The following is a 14,767-nucleotide window of genomic DNA, read 5'->3' as shown; positions in this document are numbered from 1 at the left end:
GGTCATCGACCCACACAGAAACAAAACAGTGGACTCAATGGAATGAATGAATGGCCTGTTCAATTAAGTAGACACAAACCGAAAAGAAAAGAATAAAACTTCTCTGTACTACATCTAACCAACACCAATATGAACAGAGCGAATATTCATTATAAAACAAGTTCTTTCACATAATACCACTTTAACCAGTTTAATTCCGCTTACTAAAATGCAAACTATGACTTTATTCATGTTTGCTAAAGGTAGGTAGGCCTGAGCATTAACCATGCTCCTAGATCATGGCAAAGACAGTGTTGGAAATACTCAACATATGGGTGTCCTGTTGTATTTTTGAAAGGTTTCATTAAAGAAAGAACTTGATTTCAAATTAAGACTCAGACACGTGTGCAATAAAATAAATCCTTTATTCTATATATGTCAGTCTATCACACCTTTGAACAAAAACTAACACCGCAATTCATTAAGGATACAATAAATGCCTCGGCGTGATAATGAACACAATCTGCAGCTCACATTCAATCCTTCAATGTGTTATCATTTCCAAAATATAATAACTTGTAAGGCCTAATATCTAGGCCATTACCTCTTCATATACATCCCAGTAGAGAAAAAAAACCTGCACATTATAAACTAACCAGCTGCCTTCATGTACATGGACATATCACTGGGCTTTTCAAAAATAATACTGGCCTTCAGTTTCTGTTCAAAAACATATATAAGCAAAGCAGCATTAGCTACAACAGAACAGCATCAACATTGCACTGAAGTAACAACAATAAAGTGAACATGGCCAAAAGATCTGTTGGTAAGGCTTGATAATGAGGATTAACATAGTTGAGTTGGGGACAAGGAAACGTCTCCTCATTTGAAATGAAGCTGAGCAGTGGACGGTCAGTGCTGGAAGAAGAGGAGGAGAGGTTATTCATTTTACAGACATTGATACATTCTTTGGAGGACGTAAACACTCATCAAGCCAGGAATCAATACCATGATATTTAATTAAGTGTGTCTTTGGTCTCAGATCAGCTCCTCTTCTCTGACATCATCGACACTTCCTGAGATTGAAGCAGCTTCTGAGATACAAAAAGAAAACACCAGAGTTAAAGACCATTCAACCATCATATGATTCATCTGCCACAGTACAGATAGGAGGGTTGGGGAATAAAAATGGAATAATTTCCAGATATATAACTTCTACGTAGTAAAAACTTGAATACATTGAGCTAGGCCTGCACCATTTGGAAAAAATGACTCAATGCGATTGTTTTGACTGGTATTTCAATTACAATAATTAAAGGAGGGATTTTGCATAATTATTCACATTATCATTGAGAAATATATGGGTATCTCTGCAGCTCCACAATACTCCCTTTAGAATTGTATTTAAACACATATTTAGCCTTTAATACTTTTTCTTTCTGCAATTTGAATACTGGGATTTTGATAAAATGACTGTTAAGTGTGCAGCCCTAGATTAAGTCCTGCAAGAACAGGCAGAATATTACACTTTATTACTTGTGTACCAACTGAAATATGTATTAGTACTGAAAGATGGCACTGAAAGCTTGCTCAGATTCTGATTTATTGTTGGATCAGATGCTTGAGATGTTTGGATAGATTAGTCGTTTGTTTGTGATATTCTGTTTGGGGGAAAATTAAACAAAGAAATTGAAGATAATCCAAATAGGCAGGGAACACCCCCTCAACACCAGCCATGGGAAAATGTATCCTTGTGTGACTCTAATGAGCCCATAAAGTGGAGATCAGGTCCTTGTATCAGCTTGTCATCAAAGACGACTATTGAGATGACATTAGTGGCTTGTGAGGCTGGCTTGATCTTCTATGGCTGATTTGGATTATGTCCAAATATTTGATTAGAATTCTAGATTGTTGAATCAAAATGATTAAAATTCTAGATTGTTGAATTAAAATTCTAGATTGTTGAATTAAAATTCCAGAATGTTGAAGTAAAATCCTAGAATGTTTGATTAAAATTCTAGAATGTTGAATTACAGAATGTTGAATTGAAATTCTAGAATGTTGGATGACAATTCCAGAATGTTAATTTACAGAATGTTGAATTGAAATTCCAGAATGTTGGACTAAAATTCTAGAATGTTGAAGTAAAATCCTAGAATGTTGGATTACAATTCCAGAATGTTGAATTGAAATCCTAGAATGTTGGATTACAATTCCAGAATGTTGAATTGAAATCCTAGAATGTTGAATTACAATTCCAGAATGTTGAATTGAAATCCTAGAATGTTGAATTACAATTCCAGAATGTTGAATTACAATTCCAGAATGTTAATTTACAGTTACAGAATGTTGAATTGAAATTCTAGAATGTTGGATTAAGTTGATTCCAAACAAATTCAATTAAGAAATAGACTTTGTCAAAGGCAAATCTAAAATAAAATGATAAGCATATTTAAAAGATAAACTACTGAGAACTGTGTCTTCTTCACAAATGTGCCACTTAGTTGAGCTGCATTCGTAGTCCTATTTCTCCTTCTGGCACCAGATATCACCACTAGGTAGCAGCATTATCTGACTATAAGGGGCTGTAATAGAGAAAAGTAAGTTGGGAAAATGTGGGTCACATCTACAGCATCAGGAAAACTGCTGGGGTCAGAGGGCATGATGACTCAACTATGTGAATCATGTAGGGGGGACTGTGTTTAATGCTTGCATTATGTTGCTCTACAGTTGTAAGAAGATGTGAATATCTTGGAGATGAACCTGATGAAGCCTGCTGGTCACTTGACAAATCCTCACGTTGTTGCCAAGCCCACCAAGGGTGGACCAAAAAAGATCAGGAATAAATGATAAGACACAATTAACATTGATTCAGTCACAAATGATCGTTCCAGTACTCACCTGATAAACTGATACAGGAGAGACTGAGCTCAGAGGAAGCTCCTATCACGTCATCCTATTGGAGGATAAGAAGTGGTTCAGAAATAACATAAAGCATGTTGCAGTTACAGCACTGAGTACGATGTGAGTGTGTTCACTAACTCACCATCATCCTCTGCAGACAGCCCAGATTGCTCCCCTCCATCTTCCCGTTCACTGCTTCCTGGAAGCTGACAGCATGTCCCCGCCGAATGAGCTCCTCACCAATATCTAACGTCTGAGAGAGGCAGGATGTGTGCAAGGAAGCAGCAGACATGATGAGACACAAGTAAGTAAGTACAGATAAATAAAGTAGTGCAGCACTGGTGTATTTAACTGACCAGGAGGTTAGCATTGCCTTGTTCCCCCCAACAAAAAGCAATGGGATCTTTCCATTGCTTTTTGGAATACAAGTAAGGAATACTGAAGAAATAACATCTCTGTCAAATCCAGGTTTATTGTACTAAGATGTTTTGCTCAGCAGTATAATCTCCACCACTTGATTTTTGAAGCAGAATTGCATCATTAGTTAAAAGCTAAAGGTGGCTAATGTTAGCGTGATGCCGTTTAGTAGACTTATTTAAACACTTGTTAGCATCTGCTGTTTTTATGATGAATACAAGATCCAGACATTCATCAGTTGGGAATTTACTGACGTATTTATGTCAGAAAACATGTCAATCTCCTCAGCTTATGTTAACCACAGACTTTATTTCAGGCTAAGCAAAAACATGTTCAAAAAACCATTGACTTCTAGAGAACTGGGTTAAAAGTGTTAAAAAAGGACTCATTCCTGCACCACTCTATAGCAAATCGATAGCCAGCTGACCTGGCTATCAGTGTTGTCGTAGAGCTTGACGCTGGGCCAGGAGGAGATGTCAGAGTGCGAGTAGCTGCAGAGTTTGGCCTGCAGGGGTCTCCAGGAGGCGCAGTACGTCAGTTGCTCAAAGTCATCCAGCGCTGCCTCCGTCCACTCCTCTCCTGGGAACCGCAGTAAGAGGATATAAAATGCATTTGAGGGTGAAAGTATAGATTTCAGAAATAGGCACACACATCTTTCAACTGTATCTTAGTTATAAGAAACAAAATAGATGAGCTTTACCTTTGGGTCTCACTCCTGCTAAGTTGCATTCAATAGCTTGGAAAGGTAAACTGAGGAAGTCGCTCCTGAAATATTAATGCGGCAAAAGCTGTTAATAACAAGGCTGTGCCATTTCTCAGTGCTGCCACAAACAATGAAATGCACTCTGCAGCAGCATTATAGCACAGCACCCTCACTTCCTGCCAAAGGAAGGGGGGTGCTAATGAAAGAAAAACACGTCATGGTGTTTGAAAATACTTGTAAGGGCCAGGAATTAATGGGAAAGGTGGTGTGGTCTGAAGCCCTGCTGTTTGGATGTGAACATGGACATGCAGTGGAGCTTTTGCTGTCATCGATGGACCTTTGTCTCACCTCATTCTGCAGAGGCTGTCTCTGGGCAGCTCCCCGTTGTCCCCAAAGTCCACATAGTAGAGGTCCACCAGTTCAGAGCCCAGCACCCCCAGCACCCTGGCCCTGTTCCATGTACCGTGGTCATGGTAGGGAGCAGCCACAATGTCCCCGACCACAAAGGTCTCCACCCTCTGTTCCTGAAGAAGAGGAGGGGACTTGTTATTTCTTAAATGGAGGGTCCAAGTTAACAGAGACACTCCATAGCATTGATCTGTTTGCATCTAGAACATGTATTTATTATCACAATAAGCAGTATTTATTCCACTGTTAAGGATTTCATTTTACATTCTGTTGTTGTTTATCTTATTCTATTTTACATGTAGACGTCTGCATTTACTTGGTCACTTACAACATCCTCTTCAACATTTAGCTTGTTGTATATATTTGACATGTATATAGTTCACTTATCCTGCATTATTACAGCATAATCTGCATTTGTCTTATTTCTACTCTGTTTCTTCTTGCAGTCATTTTATTGTGTTATTTCTTATATATATTTATGTTGCATTGTTGGAGGAGCCTGGCACTTCAGATTTCCATTGCCATAACTTCACTGTAGTTACTGTGCATATGAAGATACATCTTTAATATTGAATCTTTGAATCTTCAGCCAAAACATGTGTGTGTCTTGTCTGGTCTCAGGTGGTTACATTTGAGGCTCTGAAAAGTATTAACATTTTTGACACAAATTGTTGGAATGATGCACAGGTTTTAAATGACTGTAATTGCCTCTAGGAGCTGTTTGTCTCAGACACTCCTGCAACATCCAGGGATGGTTAAAACACTGTCCTTTTCACCTGACACAGCACCTGTTTCTCTACCGCAAACCTAAGGAAGCACCACACTGTCTCTGTTATGGAATTCCAGTGAAAAATGACTTACTGTGGGGTTGCCGCTGTTATAGAAGCGTGTCATCTCCTCAGTGAGTTTGTCCAGCTGAAGGGAACGCACCCCCAGGATCTGGATCCAGAAGTGGTTGGGGTTCTCGGATGCAGAAACATAAACCTCGAGATGTTCATCTGGCTGGAAGCTCAGGTCTGGGCTGGGGACTGGATAACAGAGAGGAAGACAATTGTTGACGGCTTCCAAGGACAGATAGCAGTGAGAAACTATAGAGAAAGTGAACTCACTCTCAAACTTGGAGACTTCAGAGAGGGATTCTGTGGAGACACTGTCCTCCTCCTCCTCCTCCTCCTCCTCCTCCTCCTCCTCCTCCTTGTTGTCTGTGATTTTCAGCAACTGAATCTTGTCAAAAATGTTTGCTGGCTTTCTTTTGGTGCCGTTAGCATGGATCAGCCCATTCCTCTCAGTCTGGAAGCAGGGGCCGTTGTTGTTTAGTCCCACTGGAGCTTCAGGCTCCCTGCTGTCTGGCCTCTGACTCACAGCAGTGGGACCACGCTTCGGCCGCAGGGCAGAGGACTGGGAGATCTTTGTCCTCACCATCATGTCCTCTCTGACTTTTTCTAGAATGAGTTCCTGCAGACAGACAATGAGAGTTACGTATGTATTATAAGTGGACTGACCACACATGGGTAGTTCAGATGAGTGGATCCTCCTCACTTTGGCCTGCTCCACCTCCTGTCTGCTCCCTGTGATCGTTATCTTGCCTTTGGCCCCAGGGCCGAGCTCTTTCTCTTTAGAACAAAACACTTTTGCCCCTGAGGTTCTGGTGATCAGTTTCAAACTCTCTCCACCACGGCCTGCAAAACACACACAATGAGGCAAATCGTAAAATTAATTTTATGTTTTACAACCATTAACAAAATCGAAGTGCTGTGATTGTCATACGATCAATGCTAAATCCCATATGGGTAAATTAAGAATGTGTCTAAATAATTCTAGAATTTCAATTTACAGTTCTAGAATTCGTTAAAAAATGTAATGAATGTTAATTTACAGTTCTGAAATGTTGTATTACAGTTCTACAATGTTGGATTAAAATTCTAGAATGATGGATTACATTTCTAGAATGAATGATGGGTAAATTAAGAATGTGTTCAAATAATTCTAGAATTGAAAATTGTAGAACGTTGAATTGAAAATGTTAGAATGTTAATTCAAGCCTGGGACTCAAGACTTTCATTGCCATATCTACCCTGTAGCAGTAGCAACTTTGGATCTGGGGATCACTCTGATAATCGTCAGCATTTGGAAGCTACCTATTATACGTCCAAAGGCCGTATTAGGAACGTCCAGAGCCTCGCTCAGTGGCTCACAGTCAGTGAGCAGGTTTTCCAGCAAACAACGAGCATCCAGCACCTGTTCCTGGGAGCCCTGCAGCAGGAAGCACACAGAGCTGCAGCCCGGTTCCCTGGGGTCCGACAACACCCGTACCTGAGCTCCAGACCTCTGGTTCAGCTGAAAGAGAGAGAGGAGAGCGGTTAGACGAGTCCACACACTCATGTCAATCACTAGCAGATAATCACACACTTTACAGTTGTGGATGTTGCTAAATTTGAGAGGGGGGGTTTTGATTTGCAAAAACACATTTCATTCGTGACTGCCCCAACCTCACAATGTTTAAATCCCAGATCAAAACTCACCTTTTCAAAACTGCTTTTAAACTGTAAATTAATGTTGTGTTTTAAACATATTAAGTGTGTTGTTTGAATTATGTTTTGATGAACTTTATTTCTGTAAAGTGTCTTTGAGTTTTTAGAAAAGCACTCTATAAATAAAATGTATTATTATTATTATAACAATTCATTGTTTGGTCACTCATCATAAACAATAAAGAAAAACAGTGCAGGCCCAAAAATCTTATGTTATGTCTTTATTTGATCTTGTTTTGAAAATGTTTACTTCTTATGTTTATATACATTTTTATTTTATTTATCTTTTCATCAAATTCTTTAATTGTGAACACTTGAGTTTCATATTTCTGCAGATGAACTAATAATGAAAGTAATCATTGACTGCTACCTCAAAACAACACATTGCCAAAAACCGTATTTTAACAGTAAGATATAAAAATGATCCCTTTTATGTAAATGTCCACTTATATTTATTTTAGAATGCAAACTACAAACTTTTGAAAGCAGATCAAATACACAATTGTCTGGTATTGATCTACTCACCCCGTCCAAAAAGTTGGGTTGCTGTCTTGATATGTTTCTGTACACTTCTACAGGAACGGTCATCTTGGACACCTCAGGTTCGGGCCCTCGACCTTTAATAGCACACCACGGTTAGTCACAGATAAGGTTATCAGAAAATAAACACAAAATTGTACACTGTGTTACATACATCAGAATACATCTAAATATGGCAAGTGTGAAAATGGTTAACACCAGCACGAAAACTTAAATACTTACTGATGTTGGTACTGCTTATATGGCGATAGACGATGTAGCCCACTGTGGCCCCGACAGAGAGCCCTGCAGCCAGGGCCACCATCTTGCCCGAGCTCAGGGGGCTCTTGTGACTCTCCTTCACTGCGTCCATAACCCGCCGTGCACCCAGTGGGATGCTCCACCTGAACAAACACATGATACAAGTCTCTTTTAAAATCCTCCTGCAACTAACTGCTCATTTCTTTCTTCTATCCAGTCCTGTTCACCCCCCGCCCCTTCCTTCCTTCACAACAAATCCAGATTCTGTTATTGCAAAATGTGAACTACAATCAGCAGGAGCCTTTGCGCTGGTGTCAACAATCCTCAGTGTTTTGTTGGCACCTGCACAGTCATGCAGCACAAAGCTGAAAGCATTAGCCAGCCTGATCCCAACAGCAGACCAGTGTTCTCAAACATCCCCATTACATACAGACTACTAACACATTTCATTTGTTTTTCCCAATTGAATAGATGCTGTCCTATTGGCATGAGAGAATGTGTGTATTGTTATAGACCTACGGATTTGTGTCACAGTTCAATTTTGTTGTGTTACTTAAAGGACCCTGGAGGTCCATTGACCTGAATTTGAGAAGCACTGCAAGAGATTCTTACATTGTAGCTTTTATTATCTCACTTGCCAAAAAAAAGAGCCTGCAAAACGTGCACAAGCAGTCACATACACACAAAGTAGTCCCCTAAATGATTGAACATTTAGTGTATATGCTGCACATCCACACAGCACTGCACTTCTGATGAATGCACCAAGCCACACTGCAGCAGTAACCTTCCTGCAGGACTGCTGCACAGAAGCTGCTGCTGCTGCACACTGCATACCAAACCTCCAGCCATTCCATTCTTCAGCTAGCACTCAGTCAGTTATTTTAGAGGCCTGTAGTGTCAAACTGCTAAAAACTACAACTCTCCCACAGAAACAGAATGTGTCTGCGGGTTTGCAGTTCATCATAAACATAACAATACATTCAAGAAACAAAAACTCATGTTTATATGACTATTATTCTACTATATCTTTTCATCTAATTCTAATATGAAGCAATTGTCACGAAACCCAATTTATCCCAGGATAAATAAAGAAATATGAATCTGATTAACCTCTCCTTTCATTCATTTATCTCATCAAGGCTGAACATCTTATTTAGCTAACTAGCCAACTAGTTAGGTGGAGTTGTATTTTGGAGGCCTTTAGTGTCAAACTGCTAAAAACTGTGACTCTCACACAGAAACACAACGCACTGGAGGTAAGCGGGCAGTGTGAGTACGGGGGGGGGGGGGGGGGGGGGGGGGGGGTGGGCGGAGGAGCACACAGCACCACCATGCAGATGCGTGTCTCACTGGGAGAGGAGGGCTCTGGGGCTGTAGTTGAGAAACACATGGGATTTGGACACTCCAACGTCCATCTCGGTGACTAACAGACACAAATCTTCTCCAATCCCGGCTCTGATTTTTGTTTACATCCAAGTTCAAGGCTACTGCCAGACAGGTAGAAGGAGAAGAAAGTTTCAGCATTTCAATAAAGTGACTACAACACAGCAAACGGCCAGCCACATTGCTCTGTGCTGTGGTTTTGAGGAGAGCAGAACATCATCATCATAGAGTTAATAACTTTGATGTGGTAAAAATAATACAATACAGAACGTTTTTTCCTAAGAGAACCAATCCTCGCTTAAAAATAGCAATTTTGCCTAGTCTTTCTTCAAAAGTTTTTCACCAAAAGTACTCGTTTTGCATAAAGGCCCATTTCAGAATCACATATAAAATGACTGGATTAGGTCAGAGGTGGAAGAAGTACTCAGATCCTTTACTGAAGTAAAAGTAGCAATACATTATGTCAAATTACTCAATTCAAAGTCAAAGTCCTACATTCTTAAGTAAAAGTACACAAGTATTACCAAGAGAAAATCTACTTAAAAGTATACAAAGTAAATGTACTAATTCGTCAGATAAATTGCCTCCATATATGATGTTTTATTATGACATTATCAGATCATTAATATTGTTGCATCAAGTAGCATGTTATCAGATCAGAACACCTCTCCCACAGAGGGGACATTTACATTGTTACAGCAAAGGTGAATATAGAGAGGGGAAAAGTTAACACTATTAGAAACAGCAATCACATAATATATAAAAAAAGAAGTTTTAAAGTCATTTCAATTTACAAGTAAGATTCGTTATACATTTCCAATTTACATGTTGCACACAAGTGTTTTTGCACAACAGTGGTGTCGTAGTAAAAAGTATGAAGTAGCATTAAATGGAAATACTTAAGTAAAGACATTACTTGAGTCAATGTACTCTGTATCTTTCAACAACTGAATTAACAGAGGACAAATGTCATCAGTTCTTCAGTCACTTTATAACTAGATGTATGAGCACGAGCAAAGCATCTCTAGTTCGGCGTCACGTCTCACATCATACTGCAAACAACAAGAGGCTGGATAACCTTGTCTTTTTCAACTCTTTAAGCTATATTATCGTCGAACACTTATTTTGTCATCACAATGCCATAAGCCAATATAACCTAAATCTTCACATGGGCAGACTGTATTTTGTCTTTTTGACGAGCTGTCAACATGACCGCAAACACACTCTCTCCTCTGATGTAGCAAGCTAACAATAGCTAGCTTCCACCTTACACTGGTTTACACATGCAGGCAAGCAAGGCTAACATTTATAAAAGCTAACCAAACGGCCTTAGCACGCGAACATAACCTGACAATGCATTATTTTATGTTTTAAATGTCTAACCTTATTGAAAATGGACAGTAAAAACGTGTAATAATGAATGACACTTACGTAAACACAGAACCTCGCTTTCAAATCGACCTGCCGGCAACCGCTGTAAAGCTCCTGGAGGAAGCGGAAATACACCAGAAACTACATTTACATTTAGGGTTAGAACTATTCGTAGAAGACGAACAACAAAGCCAGACAATAATTTGAACGTTGCTATAGAATCAACTCCTCTTGAAAAAAATCATTTATTAAAATTGACTAGGACCTAAATGGCTCCTTTGACTTTGTAAGGTCGACCGGAAGCCTTGTTCTTTATTCTAGTCGCTTGACACTTGTGTACTATGATGAGCGATGCACTGTAAGTACCTTTTCCATACTCTCTGATGGGATGCACTGCGCCCCTTTCTCATGTGCCGTTTTATGCTGAGTCTTAGATAAATACTAATTTCAAGATAATACAATTTCACATAATTGGTTTACAACATCCATCAATTAATCAGGTGGAGTGGGTTCTTTGCCCTCATTTCTTTTTTTGTATACTTTTGTGCCTGGTGAAGGTGGCTTGAAAAATTATAATTAGGATTTGTATTTCATTCATCCACTTATTCTCCTTATAACATATATCATTTTAATTACCCAGTAGTATTTATTTTCATTCGTTTCACCATCATCTTTTTAATCAGTGTACTAAACGTTTGTGCGCAACAATATTTCAACAAACCAACCTCATAAAAGAGCATATTTATTAACATGAAATAATCAATACACAATCAAATTTTCTCAAAATTCCTGAACATTGACACTTTAAAAAATACAAAATATACATTTATGTATCTTGTGAACTACTATATTATAGTACATCACCGCCCCGCCCTCCACCCTAATAATCTGACAGAGGTTCGTAGCATGTGCGTGATGATGCAGCTGTACCAGAGGCATGGTAACAGTACGTGTTATAAACAGAACAGTAGAACTACACAGTACATGTACATTGATCAAGACAGAGCATTCACCGGATCTTATTCATGCAGCATAGTCCACAAGTATGATACAGGGCTAACACAAAATAAAACCATGAAAATTCTTGCATTGTGATGTTTGCGTTCAGTAGTTTCATGCTGACTTTTTGTCGAGTCATCACGAGTAGTGCCGTAAAACCAGATTGTGCTTTTGCACTCATTTACTTGTACCTCTTCACATACACCCCCACTTTAAATGTAGAACTTAAAAGAGCATTTGTATGAGTGGAACAGCTAAAAACAGGCACAGAGATCAAAGCGAGCAGAGGGTAAAACAGAATATTGAAAATACAGAGGACTCCATCATGTTTGATGCCATCTTTACATTAAGAGTACAAGTAAACAAGAATCAAGGCTGAACAACAAGCCAACATCTCTAAGGACATCTGTCAATCATTCTGCTGTATTTGATTGACTGCAGATTTGTTTGGATTGGGCTGAGCGATAAAAGTTTATAAAAATGAAGTAAAAATTGTAACATAATATGGAAATGTGACGCTATTCCCACATTAATAAAATCAGTAAAAATAACCTAAATTATAGATCATCATTTTATATCACACTATTGATATAAATATCAGGATTACACATGTTCTGAAAATTTGATGATGGCCAATTCCTTGCACTGACAAGAATGACATGTTTATGAGTGACATTGACTTTCTGAAGTAATGTGATACGAATGAATGGTATCATCCCACTAAATACAGTAGCAACATTAAAAATTGTGTCTATTTAAAATCATGACAGCACCACAGAGAAGGCTGGTCCGATTGAAAAAGACCGTGAGTGATACAGACGTCTGCTGCTTCACACTACTGATCACAGGACATCAATGGGGACACTTAAAATGTGATGCTCAGCAGATCAAATATTACATCTGGGGCAATAGATGAAATAAATTCCTATCATTTCAAACAAACACTGCTGAGCTGCTGTCTGTGTGGAGAAAGGCAACTGACTGATGTGAAGCACCTTTCACAAGACTCTGGCATTTGAGCATCCCAGAATAAACAGCCTTATTTATGCAGCAGTTGCTCACCGATCACAGATGACTGCACAGCCAGCTGCGTGTGTTCAGAGCAGCATGCTGGCACATTCTGCAGTTAGATGAGTTTACAGTATATATTCTAATGCAGGTATGCATGTAGAAAACGAGCCAATTAAATCCTTAATCTTCAGCCCTTATCCTGTTACACCAGACTCTGTTTAGCTTAGGAATTTGGTACCAACAAAGAACATTTGTTTAAAACGGAATAACAACAAAAGGGAACGTTGACTGGCAGGTTATCAGGGAAGATTTAAATGTGGCTCAACAGGCGAATGGTTCACAAAAGTAATCCTGGAAGTTTCTTTGGAGGTAGTCTAACACCCGGTTCAGGTGAACAAACACCTTGAGTGTTCAGTATTAAATAATAAAAGCAGTATGAAATAGATAATCATACAAATAAATAGTGTAAAATATATAAATAAGCCAAAAATGTGCCAAATAATGAAAGAGGTTCTTTGGGAATCATCTTTGTTTCATCATAGAAATGTTTTTGTATCTGTTTAATTTTTCTGAAGTCATTTTAAAATGATTGTTCCATTTATAACATTTAATAAAATGTGATTATCTATTGAATAATGTCAGGTGACTTTATTTAATAAGGAACACTTCAGGGCTACACAGTTCATTGTTTTCCTGTGAATAGAGTGAGGACCTGATCAGTCTGTGTTGGGGGCGGGGGGGCAGTCCTTCACATGAACCATGCACAATTCTCCCAGAGATGGAAAACAGAAGCGATAGTGAGAAAGCATAAACCTCTTCAGAAAACATTCCTCATGCCGTTAAACCTAAACTAAAACCAGACAATAAATACTTGCCTTTTTTTTGGCTCTTTTTTTGTTTTGAATGAAAACGAGTCCTTTGGATTTCCCCTGCCCTCAGGGGTAAACATTTGTGTCAGTGTGTAAAGCCCCCACCATGGCATTTGGTTGATACCTGCTCCACTTCATTGCTCAGTGCTGTTGGCTGAAGTGTTCTGCAGTATTTGCACCCTGCTTCCTCCGGTTTCCAGAACTACATGGCTGCCAATATTTCCACAGCAACCATTTCCTCTCAGGGAACGCATCAGAACGGAGAGTTCATACCCAGCTTGGTTTCAAACTGGAGCTTCTGTCTTTTCTGGTAGCGGACTCGCACCCTAAAATGGATAGAGGGGACACATCAGAGCTGATGAACAAGACACAGTGGTTACTGACTAAGTAGATTTACTCAAGTACTGTACTTTTGTATTTTGGAGGTACTTGTACTTTACTTGAGTATTTAAATTTGTTGCTACTTTGTACTTTTACTCCACTATAAGTATGTAATCCCTTTAGTGACAGATGTGGATTAATGATGGTAAATATAATCAGCCCTTAAATCAGACTGTAGTTCACCTGCAGTAAATCCAGCAGCTACCCTGCAGTATACAAAGCCATTCAAACTAGCTGCACCTTTACCAGCTCTGAGAACACTTTAATGATCAATAATTATAAAACATATCAGAGATATTATTCTGAAATGGACCAATCAAACAATGACTACTTTTACTGTCGCTACTTTAAGTACATTTAGATGAGAGTACTTTCTACTTTCACTGGAGGAACATTTTGAATACCTTTACTGTGACAGAGTATTCCTACACTCTGGTACTTCTACTTTACTCAAGTACAAGATCTGAGTACTTCTACTTTTACTCAAGTACAAGACCTGAGTACTTCTACTTTACTCAAGTACAAGATCTGAGTACTTCTACTTTTACTCGAGTACAAGATCTGAGCACTTCTCCCACCTCTGTTAAAACAGGAACATAATCTGCTGCAGATTTTCTACTACACAACACCTGCCCAATTTGCACAAGCCAGAGGAAAATGAAAGAGGGATTAGATTGTTTAATAATCCAGAATAATCCCCACTGATCCCTGCTTCTTTCTGACAGGTGTTGCTTGAGTATCCCCCATGAGTTCAAGTCATGTGTTCATCCTTTGAGCGATGTCATACCGTATCTCATGCAGCTTCACCACCTCGTTGACCACCACCACCAGCAGTGGGGACAGAGAGACCAGCAGCCAGGCCAGCAGGGGGATGTCCCCCAGGTCAAAGGTCAGGAGGCTGCCACGGTCACGCCATAACTGGTAATCCACTGTGGCCTGAACTAACTGACTGAGCAGACTGGAGGCAGAAGAGAGGGAGAGCAAGTTAGCTCTGGACATTCACCATGGCTAGCAGTATGTTTCTCCTGTGT

At 39.3% G+C, this 14,767-nt stretch overlaps 2 protein-coding genes across 4 annotated transcripts in view; both read right to left on the bottom strand.

Annotated features, from left to right (window-relative positions):
• Window positions 1–385: 385 nt before the first annotated feature.
• Window positions 386–10,676, bottom strand: tdrkh (tudor and KH domain containing). 2 transcript variants are annotated; one of them, XM_063892880.1, is made up of 15 exons: window positions 10,537–10,581; window positions 9,073–9,209; window positions 7,705–7,865; window positions 7,468–7,559; window positions 6,550–6,748; window positions 5,951–6,090; window positions 5,521–5,866; window positions 5,273–5,439; window positions 4,352–4,527; window positions 4,001–4,065; window positions 3,728–3,879; window positions 3,026–3,136; window positions 2,881–2,935; window positions 988–1,073; window positions 386–897 (listed from the first exon to the last, which is right to left on the bottom strand). In XM_063892880.1, the coding sequence occupies exons 2-14, from the start codon at window positions 9,135–9,137 to the stop codon at window positions 1,018–1,020; spliced, it is 1,785 nt and encodes a 594-aa protein (XP_063748950.1). In that variant the 5' UTR covers window positions 9,138–9,209; window positions 10,537–10,581; the 3' UTR covers window positions 386–897; window positions 988–1,017. The 2 variants fall into 2 exon arrangements, with proteins under 2 accessions (XP_063748950.1, XP_063748951.1); XM_063892881.1 differs by lacking the exon at window positions 9,073–9,209 and having other exon boundaries at window positions 10,537–10,676.
• A 529-nt stretch (window positions 10,677–11,205) lies between these two features.
• tmem94 (transmembrane protein 94) overlaps window positions 11,206–14,767 on the bottom strand; it is a 41,050-nt gene continuing 37,488 nt past the window's right edge. For both annotated transcript variants that reach the window (XM_063892878.1, XM_063892879.1), the window contains 2 exons: window positions 14,524–14,694; window positions 11,206–13,681 (listed from right to left, as the gene is read on the bottom strand). In XM_063892878.1, coding sequence (XP_063748948.1) covers window positions 13,609–13,681; window positions 14,524–14,694 — 244 coding nt within the window. In that variant the 3' untranslated portion in view covers window positions 11,206–13,608. The remainder of the gene's footprint in view (window positions 13,682–14,523; window positions 14,695–14,767) is intronic.

Source organism: Eleginops maclovinus, chromosome 10, assembly GCF_036324505.1.
Source record: "Eleginops maclovinus isolate JMC-PN-2008 ecotype Puerto Natales chromosome 10, JC_Emac_rtc_rv5, whole genome shotgun sequence".
Classification (NCBI taxonomy): domain Eukaryota; kingdom Metazoa; phylum Chordata; class Actinopteri; order Perciformes; family Eleginopidae; genus Eleginops; species Eleginops maclovinus.
This window is presented reverse-complemented; position numbering and strand designations above follow the sequence as displayed.